This window comes from Bison bison, unplaced genomic scaffold, assembly GCF_000754665.1.
Source record: "Bison bison bison isolate TAMUID 2011002044 unplaced genomic scaffold, Bison_UMD1.0 scf7180017864498, whole genome shotgun sequence".
Lineage (NCBI taxonomy): Eukaryota > Metazoa > Chordata > Mammalia > Artiodactyla > Bovidae > Bison > Bison bison.
The window spans coordinates 869,686-892,490 of record NW_011495057.1 but is presented as its reverse complement, the minus strand read 5'-3'; the positions used below and the strand labels follow the sequence as shown (position 1 = coordinate 892,490).

At 46.7% G+C, this 22,805-nt stretch overlaps 1 protein-coding gene across 1 annotated transcript in view; it reads right to left on the bottom strand.

Annotated features, from left to right (window-relative positions):
- Positions 1-5,383: 5,383 nt before the first annotated feature.
- COLEC12 (collectin sub-family member 12) overlaps positions 5,384-22,805 on the bottom strand; it is a 186,039-nt gene continuing 168,617 nt past the window's right edge. Inside the window, exons 6-10 of the mRNA XM_010828904.1 lie at positions 19,168-19,656; positions 18,176-18,312; positions 16,884-16,993; positions 8,387-8,532; positions 5,384-6,823 (exon numbers count right to left, since the gene is read on the bottom strand). Coding sequence (XP_010827206.1) covers positions 6,804-6,823; positions 8,387-8,532; positions 16,884-16,993; positions 18,176-18,312; positions 19,168-19,656 — 902 coding nt within the window. The 3' untranslated portion in view covers positions 5,384-6,803. The remainder of the gene's footprint in view (positions 6,824-8,386; positions 8,533-16,883; positions 16,994-18,175; positions 18,313-19,167; positions 19,657-22,805) is intronic.

Below are 22,805 nucleotides of genomic sequence, written 5' to 3'. Positions count from 1 at the left end.
GGGCTCTGGGATTTCCAAATGCTGGAGCTGCAGAGTGGAAAAGTGAGCACAGGCGATCCTGGGCAGATGATTTGCTCATCCCCTCAGAAGCGTGTGTGGCATGGAGCTGGCTGCTCCTAAGGTGTCATCGGGGGCGGGCGGGGGAGGGTGGAGGACTTCAGTGGACTTTAAGGCAGTGCTTTTTCCCCTGAAAGAACTCTTTCAAATGGTCTCTGGGATTAAAAAGAAAGAAAAAATGGTAACAGCTTTCTCTTAGCTGATCTTCCATCTTCCTTTTTCTCTTCCATTCTATGCATCAATGTATCTATCTATGCATCTATGTTCCTCCCTCCCTTTTCCCTTATTTCTTTCCATCTATCTAGCCATCATGTAACTTTTTTAGTCCCTTTTTTCATCTGAGGAATGCCAAGGTTTGTTTGAAGGTACTGGTCATTAATCCTCATGCCTGTTGATCCAAGCCCCTTGGTATAGTTCACCAAGTGTACCAAGGTGGTAGGTGTGGGGTTGAAATATGTGACATTCTGATTATCTCTTTGCAGACTGTTGATTCGGTGGCATCTTGTGGGCCTGAAATCCTGACTATTTTATGAAATGGACCCCAAACTATACCTTTCAAGTAAAAACAGCTTGTTTTCAAATAGTATTGTCTGAATGGAGGCATGTGCTTAATCGCTCAGTTGTGTCCGACTCTTTGTAACCCCATGGATTGTAGCCCGCCAGGCTCCTCTCTCCGTGGGAATTCTCCAGGCAAGAATACTGGAGTGGGTTGCCAGGCCCTCCTCCAGGGGATCTTCCCAACCCAGGGATCAAATGCAGATCTCCCACATTGCAGGCAGATTCTTTACCAGCTGAGCCACCAGGGAAGCCCAAGAATATGGGAGTGGGTAGCCTATCCCTTCACCAGGGGATCTTCCTGACCCAGGAATCCAACTGGGGTCTCCTGCATTGCAGGTGGATTCTTTACCAGCTGAGCTACCAGGGAAGCCCCAGTGGAGGCATAGCAAATAGTTACTTAGAAACAAATTATTATTCCCATCAAAAGCAGGGCAGTGTGTGTCTGCAGCCCACATGACCGCTGTATATGCTGAGTAAGCACGAGAAAAACCATTCATTTTACTATCTATGAACATCATGGTGGATATATTGGGGGGAGTGGTGGCAGGATTATAGATTTATAAGAACATGTTAGCAAGTCCACTGGAGACTCTTGCTTGCTTTCTGTCTGTGTGAGCAGGATTTCCCACAGCATCAGGCTTCTGTGTGTGCCTTTTCCTCCCAAGTCCAATGCTGGTTCTGTCCATGAACAGAGGGCCTGGTGGGAAAGAAAGAGACAAGGGGAGAGAGCTGTTGGCCACTTGTGTGAGTATGTCTTATAACAAGGAGGTAGACAGCAGGAGTCAAACCTGGGTCTCTTTGGCTCCAGAGCCTCTCTTCATTTGACACTAATGTATATCAGAGAACTCTGTGAGAGGTCTAGTTACTCTAGCATCTAGGGTGGTTTCTCCAATCTGGACCTCTTTGGACATCCATGGTATGGGTGCCAAGTGGACTTTTGCTTCTTTGCTCAGATAACAAAGCGATTGATCTAGTACTTTTGTCTATTTGGCTGTGCCAGGTCTTAACTGAGGTACATGGGACTTTAGTTGCATCATGTGAACTCTTAATTGCAGCCTGTGGGATCTAGTTCCCCGACAAGGGATTGAACCCGGGCCCCCTGCATTGGGAGTGTGGAGTCTTAGCCACTGGACCACCAGGGAAGTCCCTGGTGTAGAACTTTCATGTAAAGAGCTCAAATCAGGATTCATCCGTTATCTCCCTGCTTCTGTGAGAGAGACTTGGTGATTTGAATGATTTCTTGTGGCAAAGAACAGAATACAACATAGAAAGCCCAGACTCTCAGGAAGGTTACTATGGGAGCTAGGTGGTTGTGGGTTCAAATCCCAGTTCTTAGGAAACTATTTAGCCTGTCTGATTTTCAGTTAGTTTCCTTGCACAGTGGTTGGAGACAGTACATGCCAAGTTCCTAGGAGTCATGAGGTGTTATTACAGCTACTCTGCAGTTGTGCTGGTTTGTGTCAGGGCTGGCCTAGCTCCTCTGCTCTCAGGCACAGGAACTGGTTTTAACAATCTTATAATTCCTCGCAGCTTGCAGGCATGATTTAGTGGGTCATGGCAATAAGCGATGATTAAAGAATACAGCAAACTCTGGCACCAGTGCTTGGAAGACTGGCCAAAGGACAATTCTCCATCCCTGGCCAAGAGGACTAAAGCAAGCCCCTTTGGTTAAGCCTGTTCAATGACCTTCTGGATGAGCTGTTGGCGGGAGCTTCCTCACTGGCAGCTAACTCCTGCCCAAGTTGCACGGGTGATTCCTGTTTTACAAACTCAGGGCTCGTAAGTCCTTGGAGGAAGGCTGGAGCCTGGGCCATCACCCTGGCTGTGGCAGGCAGGGCTGAACTGAGATAGTTCATTCATAAAGTCATTCATTGAAAAATGTGAAAACCAGGAGCTCTGCATCTGGAGAATTTAAGTTGGTTTAAGGCTTAAATCTTAAGCCTGCTTTTCTTTGGACTCTTGGCTACCTGTGTAACCTGGGCATGCTATGTATTATTTATTTGACAAGGGTATCCAGGAAGAGAAGAAGAAGGATGAACGGGTGGAGCAAAATCTCTACAACATCTGCTTTGTGATTTATAAAATAAATGTGATGCTGTGCCACTAAAGGATGTTTTCCAGGAAAATGAAGTTATTGTATAGAAAAATTCCCTCTTAAAGAGATGGCCAAAGTTCATCTATACTTCTAAAACTGTTGAGCATAAGAGAAAAGAAATACTTCCTTACACTGTTATTCAGAAAAGGTTTCGAAAGCTTTTCCCTGACTCGGGGCCATATGTTAGTATGTAGAATGAATCTCTTTTGCCAGTTGATTCTCTTCACTCAGTCTTCCATTCCTAATAGATATATTACACATTTGTTCAATATAGTAGATGTATAGTAACCGACTATCATCAACACGAATGCCTTCATATCTCCTGATTGGCTTCTCCCGTTCTTCAGTTCTCTTAAGATTTTGTGGCTGATTGGCTCCATTCACCCTTCTCTTCTTAATTCAGTGATGTTTGGGCCTCTCAGCCGATCTGTAGATGGTCTAACACCATGAAAGGATTTTTCTTTTATAGTACCTGGAGCCCTTGTGGGTAGTACTTGACATGAAGGGAAGTCTCAGCTTCAGGATGCATTTGCTGGGAAAGGATTCAGGCTAGAAGTGATGCTTGAGCTGAATCTTAAAGAAGTAGAGAATGGAAATCCAGGTAAGAGTTTGGATTTCTAAGAAGGAGTGCAGTAAAAAGTAAGTAAGGAGCACAGAGGAACTTTGCAGGTGGCTTGTAAGGCTGTTCCAGCTCAAGGCAAGGGAGCATGAGGGTACAGCAGAGAGGAGGCTGGAGGGACAGCTGAGGACCTGGTCCTGAGGGCCCCTGCATGTATGTCCTGCAGGCAACTCAGAAGATTTTAAGCTGGGGATAAGGGTTAGGATGGACTTAGATTTAGGGAACATAAGAACGATGAGCCTGATTAGATTTGCGTGACTGGGATGTGGGGCAATGAGCAAGTCTTCAAATTTGCCTCAGCGTCCTCATTCCTAAAGTAGAGAGAAAGGTTTTGCACCCAGATTAGAAGAGATAATGTATGTGAATGTGCTAAATATATTTAATTTTTGTTATTATTATTAGACTTATTATTGAGCCATGAATTAGTTAACATACTTTTTCAAGAAGCGATCAATTGGTTTTGAGGCAAAATACACTTGCTTTAGTATTGTTACCTGATTTATGGCGGGATGTATGACTGACATAGCTTTCTACTTCCTTCAGCATCTGTTTTTTTTAAAAAGAGAGCAGGTTGTAGTATTTGTTGTCTGCTTTAAACTCTTAAGTGCTAAACTAGGATGGATATGGGAAGAGTTGATAAAGGTGAACACTGATTGTGGAAGAGGAAAAGAAAGGGTTTTGTTCTTTCTGGTTGTGCAATCATTCTTCAAGAGCCATTTAAAAAGAAAAACAGGGACTTCTTTGGAGTTCCAGTGGTTAAGACTGAGCTGCCATTGCAAGGGGCAGGGGTTCGATCCCTAGTTGGGGAAGTAAGAGCCCACATGCTGAGGGATGGGGACAAAAATAAAAAGTTTCCATCTCCTCATGCTGCTGCTGCTAAGTCACTTCAGTCGTGTCCGACTCTGTGCGACCCCATAGACGGCAGCCCACCAGGCTCCCCCGTCCCTGGGACTCCTCAGGCAAGGACACTGGAGTGGGTTGCCATTTCCTTCTCCAATGCATGAAAGTGAAAAATGAAAGTGAAGTCGTTCAGTCCTCTCCGACTCTTAGCGACCCCCTGGACTGCAGCCTACTAGGCTCCTCCGTCCATGGGATTTTCCAGGCAAGAGTACTGGAGTGGGGTGCCATTGCCTTCACCATCTTCTTATAGCAACTCATAACCTGAAAACTTCACGACATTTTACCAAAACTCTCCTCCCAGAAGAGTATCAGTGGTGAGTAGGTGAATAGAAACTTGGTATATAAATAGCTAAGTATCTAGAGCCGTACATGAGGCATCTGGTAATGTGTGATTTTCATCTGATTTTACTCTGTTATTAAGAAGGACCTTGCTTCTGAAAGAAGGAACACTTTTAAAAATTTTGAACATTTAAAAAAATGTTACTTATCTATGTAACACCATGGGTGGCATGTGGGATCTTAGTTCCCTGACCAGGGATTGAACCCTTCCCCCTCTGCACTGAAAGTGCAGAGTCTTAACCACTGGACCACCAAGGAAGCCCCCTAGAACATTTTCAAAGCTCAAGTCTGAATCCTGCCTCACTCCTTGGTGATGATATGACCCAGGAAATGATGTCACCTCCCTGAGTGCCTCCCTCTATAAAATGGGGAGAGTAAGTAGGAAGCCCCACTTCTTAGGGCTGTTGGGAGGATGACATGAGAGCATCTGATTGAAACCTGAGAGAATGATAAACCCTGGGTAAGGTATAAGGGCCAGGAGAGGAACGCCTTCACCTGTGGGAATTAGCAACATTCTCTTCTGATGATGGCATCAGATGTTTAAGTTCAAGTTGCATCTGAACATTATCTTAACTGACACCTAAGAAACCAGAAGAGGATGAAAAAGAAGACAGAGTTTAGTCTGTAAAAGGTCTTGAGCCTGAAGAGGTACCAGGGTCCAGGGCCCAGATGATGGCAGGTCCTGCCAGTCTGACCAGACCCCACGGACAGGATAGTAGGGCATCCAGGTGCTGAGGAGATGGCCACTCCTGGGCTGCAGAGACAGCATAAACGGTGACCAGGGCGAGACAACACAGTCCACACGGCTGCAGGCGTGAAAGTCAAACTCTGTCTTTATTCTTTTACCATTGTATGTGGGGTAGGTAGCAGCATGGCTGGGGAGGTCCTGGGAAGGGAATCTGGTGGGTGGAAATCTTACCTTTGAGCATCAGTTACATTTAAGCCTGATTTCAGCACATTGCATGTTAGACTTCTCCACGGCAAGTTAAAGAGTGGGAAGGCAGATGGGCTCTGACAAAAGGTTCAACACAGTGGCCAAGGTTGTGTTCTTGCATTTCATCATGCATGTGCATTGGAATTCTGTGTTTTTGGAATCTGACTTCAGAAAACATAAGATTTCCAGGTAGCATAGAGCTGTCCCCATCTTAGCATCTCTGCCTCTGGCCGATGTGATGTCATACCTTCCTGACATTTAATATCTGCCCTGGTATGGGCCTAAAACCAAGTGTATTCATGTCTCAGCCACAAAACAGGACCTTCTATAAACAGCCAGATACAGGTGCTCTGTCCACCCTTCCCAACAGATGCCTCTCCACCACCCCCGACTCCGCCAAAATGAAGCACAAGCACATCCTGAGTTGACCATTCCTCTGAGCCTGGCAGACACGCAGCAAGGGTGTTGGCTGGTGATGGGCTGGAGGCATAGCCCACTTGACTGAGCCACGTACATGTTCAGGCTTGACCTCCACTGGCAAAATCTGCAGGGCCATTTCTAGACATTTCAAGTGATTGACTTCTCTGAGGAAATGATACATTAAAATATACATACACACATATATTTAATTTTTTTTTAAACCACAACTGAAAAAATTTCTTTGCCACTGTGTAGAATTAAATCTGACAAGAAACCCTATGAGTTTTTATTAGTACCATTATTGTTTTCTTTGGCTTCATGTACTATATCGGTAAAATGACAAAAATAAAAAGAAAAAAATTGTAAAAAGGCAAATATTTTGTACAAAAATACAAAGTTTTAAAAGCTCTTTAAGTATATTTCATATTGTTACTAAGAGTTGGCCTATATATCTGTATGTCTGCATATTTTTCCTACATTTGGGATTTTATCAATAGAAATGTAAGGTACTGTTTACACGGTGTATGTTTTCAGTTCTTCCTAAAGCTCAACAACCAATGATAATCTTTTTTCTGATTGGAGCATTCCATACTCTGGAAGATATGATTTGCATAACTGTATGGTTATTGGCTGAGAAGAATCTATGTGATTCAGTCCATTTGCTTACTGACAATCCATATATCACACTAGGGGAACACTTTTGTTCCAAACTTTGTCCTTGAGCAAGGCAGATGGTAGAGAACATGGGCTTTCAATGTTTTCAGTAATTGGTCTTCAGTGCTTTCCCCTTCAATTTAATGAGAAGGTGATGCAATCAGAAAGAAGTATCTTTGCCTTCGAGAACTGTCGACAGTTTGTTGCTTTTATGATATCACGGTCCATTATAATGTAATTGCTAATTCTAAAAGAGAGGAAAAAGAATGGGTGTTAGTTCCTCTTAAAGAACAATGTTAACAGACAATTCAGAAAAAGGAGTGTGTGTTTTTAAAGAAAACATTCCAAATACATCATTCAGTAATTATTTTTTCAAATAAATGCCTCGAAGTTCTTATTCAGATTCAATAAAAGGTAAAATTCACTTCAAAGGAGCCTATTCTGGGGTGTCCTAGTCTCAACTCAAATCCCAAATGTAGTAGTGCTGTTGTGCTCAGTCGTGTCTGACTCTTTGCAGCCCTATGGGCTGTAGCCCACCAGACTCCTCTGTCCAAGGGATTCTCCAGGCAAGAATACTGGAGTGGGTTGCCATTTCCTTCTCCGGGGGATCTTCCTGACCCAGGGATCAAACCAGTGTCTCCTGTGTCTCCTGCATTGCAGGCAGATTCTTTACCCACTGAGCCATCGGGGAAGCCCCTTGATGTAGTTACACTTGTTTTTCCTTTGTTTTCAGATCCCAAAAATCATTACGAACATAACTGTCAAGGTGATTATTGCCTATGCTTTCTTCTGGAAATTTAATGGTTTCAAATCTAACATTTGAGTCATTCATCCATTTTGAGCTTATTTTGTGTAAGGTTAAGAGAGTGGTCTGGTTTCACTCTTGGGCATGTGGCTGTCCAGTTTTCACAGCAGCATTTATCAAGGAGACTGTCCTTTCCCTATTGTATATTCTTGGCTCCTTTGTCATAGATTAACTGACCATATGTGCATGGGTTTATTTCTGGGCTCTCTATTCTCTTTCACTGATAGAGATATGTGTTATTTTTATGTCACTACCACACTGTTCTGATTACTGTAGCTCTGCAATATATTTTGAAATCAGGGAGTGTGTCCAGCTTTGTTCTTCTTTCTCAAGATTACTTTGGCTATTTAGGGTCTTTTGTGGTTCCATACAAATTTTAGGATTGTTTTCTCTATTTCTGTGGAAAATGATACTGGAGTTCTTATAAAGATTCCACTGAATTTGTAGATTTCTTTGGGTAGAATGGACATTTTAACAATACTCTTCCAATCTGTGAGCACAGAATATGTTTCCATTTATTTGGGCCTTCTTCAATACCTTTCATCAATGTCTTATAGTTTCCAGTGTATAGGTCTTTCACCTCCTTGGTTAAATTTATTCCTAGGTATTTTATCTTTTTGATGCAATTGCAAGTGGTATTGTTTTCCCAATTTCTCTGATAGTTTGTTATATAAAAAGATATATGACATTGGTGCCATATGATAAAGAACACTGACTGACAATATTATAAGGTAATGACCTAGGCCCACCCATTAGTCTAAAATTTACTGAGTACTTCCTCTACATTAGGCACATGTATTAACTTAAGTCCTCACAAAAACCCCATTAAGAGGATTACTATTATTATTTCCCTGAGGTTAATAGCTTGCCAAGATACTAAGTGGCAGAATCAGGACTGGAATCCAGTTGCAGAACCTACTTTCAGAGCCCTTATACTCCTCACCTCTTGCCCTTTAATAAGATATAAGCTCTGCTGTGCTCTCTTAAATCCCTTCCACTGCTTACCTCTCTCCCTGTCTTTCTCGCAGATGAAGTGATTCATGTCTTCACATGGGAAATCGTTCCACTGCCCAAAATTAATCAGTCCAGCGCAATCTTCTCCAGGCCCGTGGCCATGACCCCAGTTATCTGGCTGTCCAGCTTTCCAATTTCTTTTAAGAAAACAGAAATCAAGTGTTATTTGCAAAGTCACGCAGACGTTTGGTTGACCCAAGAGCAGCAGAGAAATGTAAAAAACAAAACCAAGGCCTGTCATGCGTCCCAGAATGAAAACGCGCTGTTTAAAAAGCTGCACACACTGATTCTGATTAAGGAGCAGCTGTTTCACAGAGGAGCGTGTGACGCAGCCTCTCCCTGCAGGCTTGTTATCTTGGCCACAGTAGAGGCAGCTCACGGAGCTGCCTCATCACATTGCTGAGGAAGTAAATCTGTCTTCAACACAGCTCAATGAATGACAGCTTTCTAATGTGTACTGGAATGCTGACTTCTGGGCTTGAGTGTGAATATATACATTCTGAGGATGATACACCCACACACTTATGAGAACCCAGAGGGAATCTTTGTACATTCTGATATCTTGTCTCTAACAAGTCAGAGTCAGGCAGAGAGACACCCTTCCCCCCTTTTTAACTTTAAACCTTTTATTTTGTATTGGGGTATAGCCGATTAATAACGTTGTGGTGGTTTCAAGTGAACAGTGAAGGGACTTGGCCATACATATTCTTGTATCCACAGACTCAGAAAATGAACTTCATGGCCACTGGGGGGAAAAGGAAGTTAGGGACTTTGGGAAGGTCATATACACACTACTATATTTAAAATGGAGAGAACGTTGATATACACTTAGAAGACCCTATGAACACTTGGTTATGGTTTTCTGGCTAAGCTGTAGATAGCTAATTGCTTCAGAAAGAAATAGTAATTTAATCTTACTGAAAATGACTCATACATTTCACTGCCTTTTTTGGGAGAGAGATTCTTCAAAACAAGTTGTCTTTAAGATGAGCTCAACTTGGGGCTTGTTAATTTGTCTGCTGCTGCTCCCAGTAGCCCCTTCAGGGTTCGCTGTTCCTGCCTCTCTTTCTAAGCGATCAATTAGATGTGCTTCCAAGAGTCAAAACTTGAAAGGCTACATTTTCTTTAAGAGCCAGGTCCTTGAACAGAAGCCTGTGGTCACCTCCTGAGAGGACAAGTTTGCCTCGTGCGGAGGGTCCGAAAAGAACATCTGCAGCAGGAGGTGCTTCCCGTAAACGATGACTCATTTCCCAAGCAGCAGCATCTGACTCCGTAATCACTCACTCTGGTCCATGCTTCATGTTTCTATCAGAGTGGCAGTGGCTTTGGCCACTAGAGAGAAATCTTCCACTGTACAGACTCTGAAGGCCAAAGAAAGTTCTACAGTAAAGAAACACGTCTCACTACTAAGATTTTCCTATTCTGAAGCCAGGTTCTTACCAGGGTCACCCAGGGATAAAGACCAAATTGCCTCCATCTTTTGACGACAAGACCAGCAAAAATCAGGGCAGTGGGAAAAGGGGAGTCGAAATTTACAGTCAAAGGATGGGAAAATGAGGTAGAATTGACTCCCCTGCACCAACTGTATATTTAGGGATTTTTTTTTTTTTTTAAGAAAATGAAAAGTGAGGGACTTCTTTGGTGATCCAGTGGCTAAGAATCTGCCTTGCAATGCAGAGGATGTGGGTTCGATCCCTAGTCAGGGATCAAAGATCCCACATGCTGCAGAGCAACTAAGTCTGCGTGCCACAACTACTGAGCCCACACGCCACAGCTAGAGACTCCGTGCACCACAACCAGCGAGTGTGTGTGTGTACCACACCAAAAGATCCCACAAGACGCAACCAAGACCAGGCACAGCCAAATAAATGACTAAATAAATATCTTTTTTTAATGATCTCAGAGATGAAGAGATATTTTAGAGGAAACCATCAAGCAATGACAGTATAAATGGGATGATACTTAGGTGGAAACAGTCATTCATTTTGCTTATTCATTCCACAGAGTGCCTACTGCACGCAAAGGCTAAAGCTAGCTGATGGCAACACTAGCGCTGTAGAGAACAGACTGCCAGTCCTTGTAGAACTTACATCCTAGGCAAGAAACAAAGCAGTAACAAATCTCAGACTGTGATGCCAAGAAAAGGTGAAGTTGGAAGGAAACTTTGATGTAAGCTTTTTTTGGTGTGTTTCTCTCTTGCCTTGACAGACCTTCCTGGAAATGGCCACGGTGCCCAGGCAGCGTGGCGGTGTTGATGTACACTTGCTTCATTTCTGCAGTTACATGAGGGGGCTCCCTCCCAGTGTTGCTTGCCAAATTTGAGACTGTGATTCTGGATGCATTAATGATGGGACACTGGATATTTTTTATCTCACAGTTAATTGGAAAATTGCATAAATAGGAATTCTGATAGACGATCTGTTTAGTATTTTCCCCTTGCATTTCCTTGCCCTTTTCAGTAGGTAAAAGGGGCTTGCAGGGAGTTCTCTGGCAATTCAGTGGTTAAGGCTCTGTTTTCATTGCTGTGAGCATGGGTTTGATCCCTGGTTGGGGAACTAAGATCCTACAACTGGCGTGGCATGGCCAAAAAAAAAGAGATGGATAGATGAGACGAAAGAGAACAAATTGATAATGGAAGATCATTTTTATCACCGTTCTCCATTTGTTTTTTCCAGGTCATGGAAATTCTTCAGTGTGGTGTTCAAAGTAATCCTTCAGGACTAAAGGTAGGACGTGGCTGTGAGTGGAGGAGTGACCCAGGTGAGACCAGCAGGGGTGGGAGATGGAGTAGCTTGAAGCCAGGCTGCAGGGGTAGTTTGTCTTGTACATGGTCTCCCAGCATCTCTTTGGAAAAGCTAAAATCACACAGAGTGATTTGTGGTCAATCCCTCCAGTCTGCATGCTTATAACAGCACAGAGCATGTCAGAGAAACAGAATGTATATGTTCTGGAGAAGAATTTCAGCTTAAATAGTGCCTAAACCTCACTCCACAGATAGATTCTGGAAAGAGAAATGGCTGAAGCCTGGGTGCCGAATTCTTGAATCCCATATTTTAACACATAAGTTGCAGAAGTGGTTGGATAGCAACATGCGTTATGTACTGGACAGTGTATTCTGAGTACACCGGGGCCCATGGAAGCACCTAGACTCACTCTTCCAGGAGCTGGAATCATGAAGCATCTCAGCTGGTGGCTGTGAAGCACCCCCTCCCCACCCCCACCCTCCCTGTTCCGGGTTTATCCTCATGGAGGTAGAGCACAAACTTTCAAGCTTGGCAATCAGCCCCTCCCAACCACACAACTTAGTACTTTCTCATCAACCGCAAGATTGACGGAGGCTTCATGGCTGAGGAAATTCTTCTGGTAAGAGCCTGGCCTCAAAACAAGAAAATCTTAGGAGAGAGAAGCATTTCTTTGCTATTGAATTTTCTCCCACTATAGAGGTTTCTTTCTAGTGGCCAAAGCCAGAGTCGCATGAAGCATGAAGAGTGAGTGATTATGGCATAAGATGAAGCCAAAGTTTCCCTTCCAGTGCTTTTTAATTTTTGGAGACTTGTTTGATGACCCAGCACTTGTTTGACGATCTTGGTGAATGTACCATATGTACCTGAAAAGAATGTGTATTTGTGGTTGTTGGGTGAAAGGTTCCATAAATATCAATGAAGTCAAGTTAGTTGATTGGTTGGTTGGTTTAGTCCCTAAGTCGTGTCCGACTCTTGCAACTCCATAGACTGTAGCCTGACAGGCTCCTTTGGTCCACAGGATTTCTCAGGCAAGAAATGGAGTGGGTTGCCATTTCCTTCACCAGGGGATCTTCCCGACCCAAGGATCAAACCCGGGTCCCCTGATTATAGGTAGTCTCTGGTATTGCAGGCAATTCTGTACCAACTCAGCCACCAGGGAAGTTAGTTGATAGTGTCTGCTACGTTCCTCTTGGTTTTTCTGTCTACTTGGTTCTATTAATTACTGAGAAGAGAGCGCTGAAAGTTCATCTGAAGCCCTTCTCTTCACCATATGCACATTTAGGGTCAAGGTGTCTGTCTTCTTGATTGTGACAGGGTCCTGCAAATCAGACTATTTTTACATGAGTGGAACAGTATCTCTCACTCATACTGTGCCCAAACTCTAGAAAAGATTTTCCAGGCTGGCACAGGGGCTGGGTCATGGTGGATACTCCAGGATGATTCACTGAATGTTATCATGAGACTGTGGGCCAGCGGATCCCAGTGTCCAGCCAGGGGACTGGTACCAGCTGGTCAAGAATGAAGTTCTCACAGGTCTGTTGTGAAAAGAGAAAAATGAGGACAACTCTGTGTGTATGTATGGGTGATGGCCAACTGTCTTTTTTGATTTTGTTTTTGTTGTTTTGTGCTGAGATTTGTTGATAGGCGATTTTTGTCTTTTTGGCTGCACTCTGTGGCATGTGGGAGCTTAGCTCCCCAACCAGGGATTAAATCCATGCCCCCTGTACTGGAAGTCTTGACCACTGAACCGCTGGGGAAGTCCCAATAGGTGATTTTTAAAACCCATGTCCTTAGTTGGCAAATAAAATCTTGGCAATATGGGTCAGCTCTCCAGTCTTTCTCTTGGAAGTGCATTGGTGGGTGGACCCAAAGCACTTGGAAACGTGTTCCTAGGCACCATCCGGAGACATCACGATTGCTTCTCTTGCCCCAGTATTCATAGTCAGTGAGTCAGATTGTATGTTTGCTGGAAATAAACCTTTGTTCAAGTCCACGTGCACCTTAAACTTTCAGCCTCCAATCCATGTCACCGTTGCTTTTTGTCTGAGTACTCCAGCACCATCTTCCTCAACCAGCTCAGTATAAAAATTCAAGTAGGGGCAAGAGACAGAGGAGAGAGCCTTTCATCCCTTTTCTGTTTCCTCCTTAATAGTACCCCCAACAGCCTGAAACAATTTCAGAAGGGGAGAAAAGGGAAGAGCAAAGTAGGGAGACTGATTTCTTCTGTAACCCGGGTGAGGCATGGGGAGGGGCCAGGTCCAAACCACTGTGTATGGCAGGGGAAAGGGAAGCGATGGACTGGGTATGGAGGCCACAGAAGCAAAGAGGAGGAGGGTGCAGGTGAGTCTGAGTCCATGGGGAGGTACCTGTGTTGGGTACCTTGTGTTGGGAGATACCTGGGAAATCCCATGGACAGAGAAGCCTGGCGAGCTACAGTCTCTAGGGTCACAACTTAGCAACTGAACAACATGAAAATGATGATGGCAATGACAACAGGAGTTGTTGTTGTTCAGTCCCAGTTGTGTCCGACTCTTTGTGACCCCATGGTCTGCGGCACGCCAGGCCTCCCTGTCCTTCACTATCTCCCGAAGTTTGCCCAAATTCATGTCCATTGCATTGGTGATGACACCCAGCCATCTCATCCTCTGAAGCCCTCTTCTTCTGCCCTCAATCTTTCCCAGCATCAGGGACTTTTCCAGTGAGTCGACTGTTTGCATTAGATGACCAAAATACTGGAGCTTCAGCTTCAGCATCAGTCCTTCCAACGAGAATTCAGGGCTTATTTCCTTTAGGATTGACTGGTTTGATTGCCTTGCTGTCCAAGGGACTTTCAGGAGTTTTCTCCAGCACCACAGTTCCAAGGCATCAATTCTTTGGCGTTCTGCCTTAGACAAGTAATAGGAGTAATAGTACAAATACTAGCAGATAGCATTTCTTGAGCACTTCCCGTGGGCTCACTGTCATTGGTGCTTGATATGTATCATCTCATATAATGTTTACAATACGGATGTTGGTGCTTCTGTAATCTTCACTTCTAGATGAGGGCATGGAGGTTCACATGGTTGGGTAACTAACACAGGGTCACGTAGCTGCTGAGTGCTGGTTGAAGGCCTGGAACCCAGACCTGGTAAACTCCAGGGCAGACACTCCTTCCCTTGTTGCACTGGCTCTTTTTCTTGTTTGTGGTGTGTTTATTATTATATGGCAAGTTCAATTAGCCTTTGGCTATTGAGGCCTCATAATATGTCTGCCTAATTTATTCTTGCTTTTAAAATCTGATCCCAGGGATTTTTACATGTCTGTGTGTTCCTTTGGGTGGAAAAGAAGAAGCAGAGTCTGCGCTCTGGCTGGGGTGCTGTGCAGTTGCTTCTGGGAACAGAGCTCCCCGAAGGTGTCTGGTGATGTGATTCTTTCCTATCCCAGGTACCAAAGCTGGGCTGTCATCCCAATCAGTGCTTCCTGCTGGAGCCTGGGAGACAGGAGAAAATTCCACCCTGGGGGAGCTGGCAAGGGTGCTACTCTTCCTGCTCAATCCATTCCACGTGGGCCAACCCAGTTCGTGCTTAGAGGAGGGCTTCAGATTGAATTTCTTAGTGAGTCTAACCCAGACCTTTTTTTTTTTTATGACCGTGAGAAAAGTGGAGGAGACTAAAGTTATTTTTTTTTAGCTCCCCGCTGACTCCTTTAAAAAAATGATCCATACTCTTGACTGTCAAAGTGACACATTTATCTTTCCCTTAGTATTCTCTGCCTCCTGTCCCAACTTCCACAGCTCTGATTTATTTATTTTTTAAAATGTATCTATTTTTTTGCATCAGGTTTTAACTGAGGCCTCCCCTCCCCACTTCTACTGCTCCAATTTTATTTATTTAAAAAAATTATTTATCTGTTTATTTGACTGAATTGGGTTTTAACTGAGGTATGTGGAATCTTTTGTTTCCTTATTTGTACCAGATCTTTTTTTTTATCTTTTAGTTGCAGCACATGTGAACTCTTAGTTGTAAGCATGTGGGATCTAGTTCCCTGACCAGGGATTGAACCCGGGTCCCCTGCATTTGGAGTACAGTGTGGTAGCCACTGGACCACCAGGGAAGTCCCTCCACCGCTCTGATTGTAGATGACAACTCTCACAACTGCTTTGAGTCTCCTGAAGCGTATCCTTGCTGTGATGGATACCCTCCTTGGGTGTCAGCCACGTTTCCGAGGGCCAGGATGTGGTGTGGTTTCCTCCCACCGAGGATGGGTATGCAGGGAGTGGACTGGCTGTCTGCTGAGCCAGGAAAGAGATATCCATTTGTCCTGGGGGCAGTCTGAGGCTCACCTTTGGCACTAATCCCAAATCTTCAAATGTTCCACCTCAATGTTTGGTTGCTACTCTAAAAGAAATGGCCTGGGTGGTTGATTCCCTAGTGGTCCAGTGGTTAAGACTCCACCTTGCAATGCAGGGACTATGAGTTCGATCCCTAGTTGGGGAACTAAGATTCCACAAGGCATGGAACAACTAAGCCCACTAGCTACTGAGCCCACATGATGCAGCTAAGACCTGATGCAGCCAAATAAATAAATACTTAAAAAAATCCTTTAAAAGAAATGGCCTTGCTCTGGTTTCCATCTATATCCTCTAATCATGCTTTTCACATAGAGGATTTAAAAGCATAAAGAAACCTGTCTACCCACACACACAGGCACGCACACGTGCACACACACACACAGAATCTCTACTTGGCCCCTCCATCCCTCAAGTCCATCTTCCCGTCCTTGACCATGACTGCTCCAGCCCTGATGCCTGTGACATTGACCTGAAATACCCTCAACTTCTCCTCTCCGGGTTCCAAGGATGCTGCGGCTACTCCAGCTCAGGACACAGTCCTGAAGTGGAGATGCCCACACGCCTGCTTGAGCCTCTGTAGGACATGTCTTCTCTGGTGGGTTTTTATAAATTCTGCCCTACTTGGTACAGTGTGTGTTGCACAGTTTCACATTTCCGCATCCACTAGAGGCAAAGCAAGAGGAGGATGAAGAGGTGAAACTGAAATGCGCGCAATTTCATCCTCTTCAGACCCTGGGGTAGGGTTAGGGCAGGAGTGGACACTGGGGTCCAGGTGAGGCTCATGGAAATTTCTGTACCCCTGGGAGCTTTGAGAAGGTTCTAAGAATTGCTTCTGTTCTCTGTTGCTGCCTTTATAGAACTAGATCACACTGGACTTACGGGGACTCTTCAAACCTGCGGGAGATGGTCGTCCCACAAGGGCCTTCGTTCGTGGCACACTTGATCTTTCTATGTGCAGGAGAGTCATCAACGCGTAGTTCATCTCCACACTCTGGCCAGAAGCCCAGTGAGGGCTGGGACACCAACAGTGTCATCCTGAAGGGAGCATCTTGCCCATTTGGAAACATATCTGGGGAGCTCGACCGAGCTGGGGAAGCTGGCCTTCCTTGGCTTTTGCAGCAGCACTTAAAGAGCACGCTTTGCCGTCTCTCTCCCTACCACCCTGGGTGGTTTTATGAGTCTGTATTCTTGTTTGTTTTTTTGTTTTTCTTGGTAGAAATGAAGAAAAATTCACTCCATGAGAAGAGGAAGAAAAACCCGACTTTTACCCCATATTGATTTTCCTCCATGGAAATAAACACGCAGCTGGTACCCAGAGGCTGAGTGTGAGGACTGTGTTGGACACAAGGTCGTTCAGGAAGAAACACAGACCAGCGAGAGCCTGACCAGCAACCTGGACATTTCTGAGACTCACTTGTACTCCAGAAGTGTCCCATCCAGCCACCTCCATTCATTCTCCTGCTCCAAGTCCGTGAGGCCAATCCAGTAGTTCTGTTTCGCCACCATCTGGTTTTTGATCCATTGCTGGAAAATAAAATCATAGATGGTGCGTTACTATTTCTTGAACAGATGTTTGGGGGACTTTCGATATTTAGAAATGAGGGCCACTTTTGAAGAGGATGCTTGTCATAACTTGTGCACTATTTTGCTCTCCTCTTTTCATTGCGCTTGTTTTGCCCTGGGGTTTTTTGGGGGGATGGGGGGCGTGGGGAGGGCTTTGACATGTTTTCCTCTTATAAGTTTAAAAGCGATACTCCTAAACTATCCCGATCACTCATGAATCCCACCAGGCCCCACCCGCTCCCACAACCCCTCCCTCCGATGTTCTAGTAGCAGGAACAGCCACGGCACTGTCAGGCTCTTCCTCCTGGCCGGGTCCCACGTCCGGTGTGTCACACATAACATGTCTTTGAGCCATTACAACCACCAACCTAATAAAGGGGACAAGTGATTGAGCTGGGGTCAGGCCCAGGCGCCTGACCCGTCTTATGGATGCTCATTTCCACTCAGTTACTACAGAAGCATCCGTTTTCAGGGTCCTGCCTGCCGGAGACATGCAGGGGAAAGAAAGGAGGCCCCTGTGACAGTGCGGCATTAAAGAGAAAGCACTGGCGTTGTTGCTAGATGGACCTCAGTTTCAGTCTCAGCTCTGCATTTACTTGTCTCATGTATTAATCATTCAAATTTTGTGGGGCCTCAGTTTTCCTGTCCGTAAGATTATATTACCCACAGGCTCCTGGGGTGTGGTGAGGTTTATAGGAGAAAATGCCTGGCACACATTAGGGACCAAATGAGTGGTTATGATGTGTGGGCTCTGCCCCAGGACCATATGTGCCCTTCCTGACCCTGTTGAAGCCACATGTCTGGACCCTGGCATTCGGCCCCACCCCTCCAGTGCTCAGGGCTCTCTGCCTCTCCATAGGAAACTTGTACCAACCTGCAGGCTTCCCGCTCTTTCCGGGAAGAGCCACACAGCTCCAGGCTTGATAAAGCAAGAGCTTCCAGCTGCGAGCACAAGGACCCAATCCCCAGGCCATGAACGCTTTCTGTCCCTGGATAAAGCCCAAATCTCAATCATGTGGCCCTCGGTGTTTCTGTGACTATGAATTTATGGTATCTTTGAATCCTCAGTAAGCATGCACTTTTCAGATGTCAGCAATCCTTAAATTACCGTTTTCTCCAGCCCGAAGAATGCCACACACATACCTGCTCCTCTCCCGTGTTTATGAAAACGAGATGTGAAGACATTCTTTCGCAGAAAAGTTTTGCATCCTCAAAAAAGTCTCTCTCAGTTGAAAAATAGTAGCATTTGTCTGTGAAGTTCTTCCAGTAAGGCAGGCAGCCTAGGAATGCAAAGTTTAAAAATGCCGATGAAAACATACACATGCTGAAAACACTATGCCTTTAGGAGGCATGGCCACAGCCCGGCTTCCCCAGCGCCCATATGCTGAGTCTGTGACTGATGTTCCCGAACGTTCTAGGGGCCAAGACCAGTCCGAGGAAGTAGGTGGCCTGCAGGACACGTGGTGGTTACAACCACTTAAGCGGGCCTTTGTGTCTGGATTAGTCTTTACAACGACAGAAGTAACAGACACAGAAATAACAGGCAGCACAGGCTCAGGTGGGCCCCATCAGCCCGGGATCACACAGAACCTGTAAACAAGAGGCTGGGAGAGCTGGGCTCACAGAAAGACGCAACTAAGAGGGACTGCAGGGAACCAAGCAGAATCGGCTGTGGGTCCAAGGGGAGAAAGACAGGCCTGGTTGCAAACCCAAAGCTTTCATTATCAAAGGATGAGAAGGTACCATAATACCTTCTCAAAAAGAAACGCGAGCTGGCTTCAGGAACAGAAAGTTCCATCTGCATGTTAACCAAGGGTTGACCATCCCCAGGTGAAAGGCAGAGAATGAAGACAGGGACGGCTCTGGGGTGGTCAGCCTCAGATTTTCCTGAATTCAACGTCTGGGACCAGTTTGTCGCTGAGGACCCGACTTGGCTAATGATAAACAAGTACTAGAGGAGCTGATGCTGTTTAGGGATAAACACATGTGACTGAAGGATGCTGCCTAGCGAGGGGCCAGGCGAGCAGCAGGGGCTGAAGCCCACTGTGTGTGATGCCTTCACTGCTAATAAGATTGGGTGTGTGAGGTGAACAAGGGGTACACCCCCATCCCGGGTGTGAGGGGCTCAGACTCACCGTTGTCCTCAGGTGCTGTGGTCGGCTCAGTCTTAAGGGCCAGGGGCACTGCCGCCCCTGAGGGGCCCGGGGGACCAGGGGGACCCTTGATACCTGGCATGCCCGGCATCCCAGGGAGGCCTGGCAGCCCCCGTGGCCCGGGCACCCCAGGCTCCCCCACGGTGCCCTGCAGTCCCTGGAAGCCGGGGGGGCCCTGAGGGCCTGGGAGTCCATCCTTGCCCGGCGGGCCGGGGGGGCCTGGGTCCCCGCTGGGGCCCTGGGGGCCGGGCTTCCCAGGAGACCCTCGGGAGCCTTTGGAGCCTTGCAGGCCTTTGGAGCCTTTGCTGCCGCGCTCTCCAGGGGGGCCGACCGGCCCGATTGGGCCCCTCTCACCGGCTGGGCCAGGCGGGCCCGGCTCCCCCTTCTCTCCTTTCTGCCCCTTGTTGCCGGTGGGGCCTGGGGGTCCCTGCTGTCCTCGGTCACCTTTTGGACCCCTGGGGCCAGGAGGACCTGAAACATAAAAAGAAGACAAAAGGCATAAGCATGAAATCCGGGACACCTCTGGTCATCTGGGACCGTTTTTTCACAGCAGGAAGGCTGTGTGGGTTAGAATCGGGGTGTATGTGGGTGTGTGGGTGTGTGTGTGTGCGCTCAGTCATGTTTGAGTCTTTGCAACCCCAAGGACTGTAGCCCACCAGGCTCCTCTGTCCATGGGATTCTCCAAGCAAGAATACTGGAGTGGGTTGCATTTCCTTGAGATGACCTCTCTCTTATTTCCTCCTCATTCCATCGATTTGATGAATATTTATTAACTACCTGTTGTATGACAAGCACCATGTAAGGTGTGGGGTAAGGGGTTGAACTGGACTAAAAAGATGCCATGGAGTGTTGAGAGACTCTGTCCTGTAATTCCCCCAGGGCACCAGCCGGGCCTCTCCTCTCTGCTCCTCCCCTGTGCTGCTCCTGTCCCTCCAATGGTGCTGCCCAAACACGGAGGTCCTCAGGGCCGGGCCTCACTATGGACCAGGTCACCGGGACAGGAGATCTATGTTGGGGGTGCTCTCAGGGCCAGCTGAGGAGGACCAGTTTCATTTTTCCCAGTAATGCAAACAGTGCATCAAATGCGTCTAATAATGCAAGTAGGGTTTGTGCTTCCCTGGTGGCTCAGACTGTAAAAATCCACCTGTAATGCAGGAGACATGGGTTTGATCCCTGGGTTGGGAAGATCCCCTGGGCATGGCAACTCACTCCAGTATTCTTGCCTGGAGAATCCCCATAGACAGAGGAGCCTGGAGTTGCAAAGAGTCAGACACAACTTAGCGACTAAGCACAGCACACAGGCAAGGTAGACTAGAGAAAGAAATAGGTGCAGCATCTCACTGGCAAGGGAGGAAAAAAAAATCATTTTCCTCCAAAGGAGGAAAAAGCAGTTCCCCCTTAAAAAGGCAGGGAGGGGGTTGGAGGAAGGGAAGCAAATACTTGCTCATCTCTCCTTGCTCCAAAAGGCGGTTCACTTAACGTGGGGGTGTCCTGTTTTCTCTGAGTTCTCAAGAGTAACATCAACATCACACAATCCATCACAACCAGGATTTGTATGCAAATGACAGGTGTGCATACCTTCACATACAGTATGTCACCTGACCTTCGTCTACGGCATAGGATTCCCACAGCACATCTGAGGACACGCAGAGCCAGAGACACAAAGCTCCTTGTTCAGAGTTACTGCGTAACTCAAGACAGATCTACCCAAGGGAATGGGGCTTCCCAGGTGGCGCTAGTGGTAAAGAATCCACCTGCAATGCAGGAGACCTGGGTTCCATCCCTGGATCAGGAAGATCCCCTGGAGAAGGGAATGGCAACCCACTCCAGTATTCTTGCCTGGGGAATCCCATGGACAGAGGAGCCTGGCAGGCTACAGTCCAGGGGGTCTCAAAGAGTCAGACAAAACTGAGTGACTGACATAGCACACCCATGGGAGTAACACATGTCCAGTTACCATCAAGGGGAGGAGCTGGGGCAGGAATTCAGGGCTTCTCGTGTTGAAATGAACACATCGTGGAGGACACTGCTCAAATATTCCACTGCCTGGAATCTTAGAGCATCTGAGATCTTGCTCTTCTACAGGAATAAGTGTAAGAGCTCCGCACCCATTCTCTGGATGGAAGCACAGAGCCTTGGAGGCCGGGAGGATGGAAGTGCAGGGGAGAGGCAGGATTGGTGGGACTCCCACGCTCAGTTTTGCCTGTCCCCCTTCACCAGCACACCTCCCCACTGCCTGGTGAGGACAGAACGATGAAGCACCCTTTCCCACCTCAGTAGGGGGATCTCTGTTCTCTCCTGCCCCAGACCCTAGTGGACGTCACTGCATCCACATACCATCCACGGCCACGGCCAGCCCTCCATCTCTGCCCTCCCTCTGCAGAAGCCTAGGTCCTGGGCTCAGCTTTGCTCCCTTGAGCCTACCCATGACATTGCCCCTGGACTTTCAAGCCGGACCCTCTACGGAGCTGTAAGTGAGTTTATGCTGAACTAGCATGCGCTAGGGCTAGCGCTGGCTTCAGTGCGTTCCATTTAGGGTTATCTGCCCCATAAGTCAGAGACTTCGGGGTGAAACACCTTCTTCCTGAATCCATCTTACTGACTTTTGTCCATCTGCTCCTGTTGACTCCTCCCTACCATCAGCTCTCCAGGCATCTGGGTCCTCATCTCCACCCCATTAATGGATGGTCCATTTTCTCTGGGATGTCCAGCCAGCATCTCCGACCTGGCATGTCTACACTGACCTCGTCACCTCTGCTGTTCATGCCCTCCTCCCGTCATCTCTTATCCCACTGCATCGTCACAGCCGTCTCATCACCATCCTACACCGGGGTTCTCTCCTCTTCTCTCCCCCATCCCCTCTGTCTTTCTGGCAGATTTTTACGGTTACCTCTCAACTGCTCTTCCTACCTGATCCCTCTCCATGCATCTCACTCTGCATCTTTTGCACATTTGTCTTCCTTACACTCAGCTCTGGACCCCACTTGCTCCAGAATACCCTCTTGGTCCTCTGGTGGCAAGGCTTCCATGACCTGGTCTCACGTGTGTTGATTCATCCTCCTCTGCACCTGTGCAAATTTCTTCTCTCAGAATTCCCTCTGCCCATATCCATCTGGAAAATTCCTGCTCACCCACCATGTAATCCTCCCAGGTCACTCCAGGTGGAAGTTTTCCCTCCTTCTGTGATGTTTGGTCCTTGTTTCTTCTTCAAGGACCCTTCCCCATCTAGTAGCTAGATTACAGGCCACAGTCATTATCTAGCAAGTGTTTGTCAAATCAATGTGCCTCATGGGTCAAAAACCCCTTTGCAGGCTTCCCTGGTGGTAAAGAATCCACCTGCTAATGTGGCAGATACAGATTCAATCCCTGGTCCAGGAAGATCCCACACGCTGAGGAGCAACTAAGCCCATGCATCACAACTACTGAGCCCACGTGCCCTAGAGCCTGGGAACCGCAACTACTGAGCCCACATGCCCTAGAGCCTGTGCTCTGCAACACGAGAAGCCACCGCAATGAGAAGCCTGCACACAGCAAGGAAGGGTAGCCCTTGCTTGCCGCAACTAGAGAAAGCCCTCGCAGCAACCAAGACCCAGCACAGCCATAAATAAATAAATAAATAA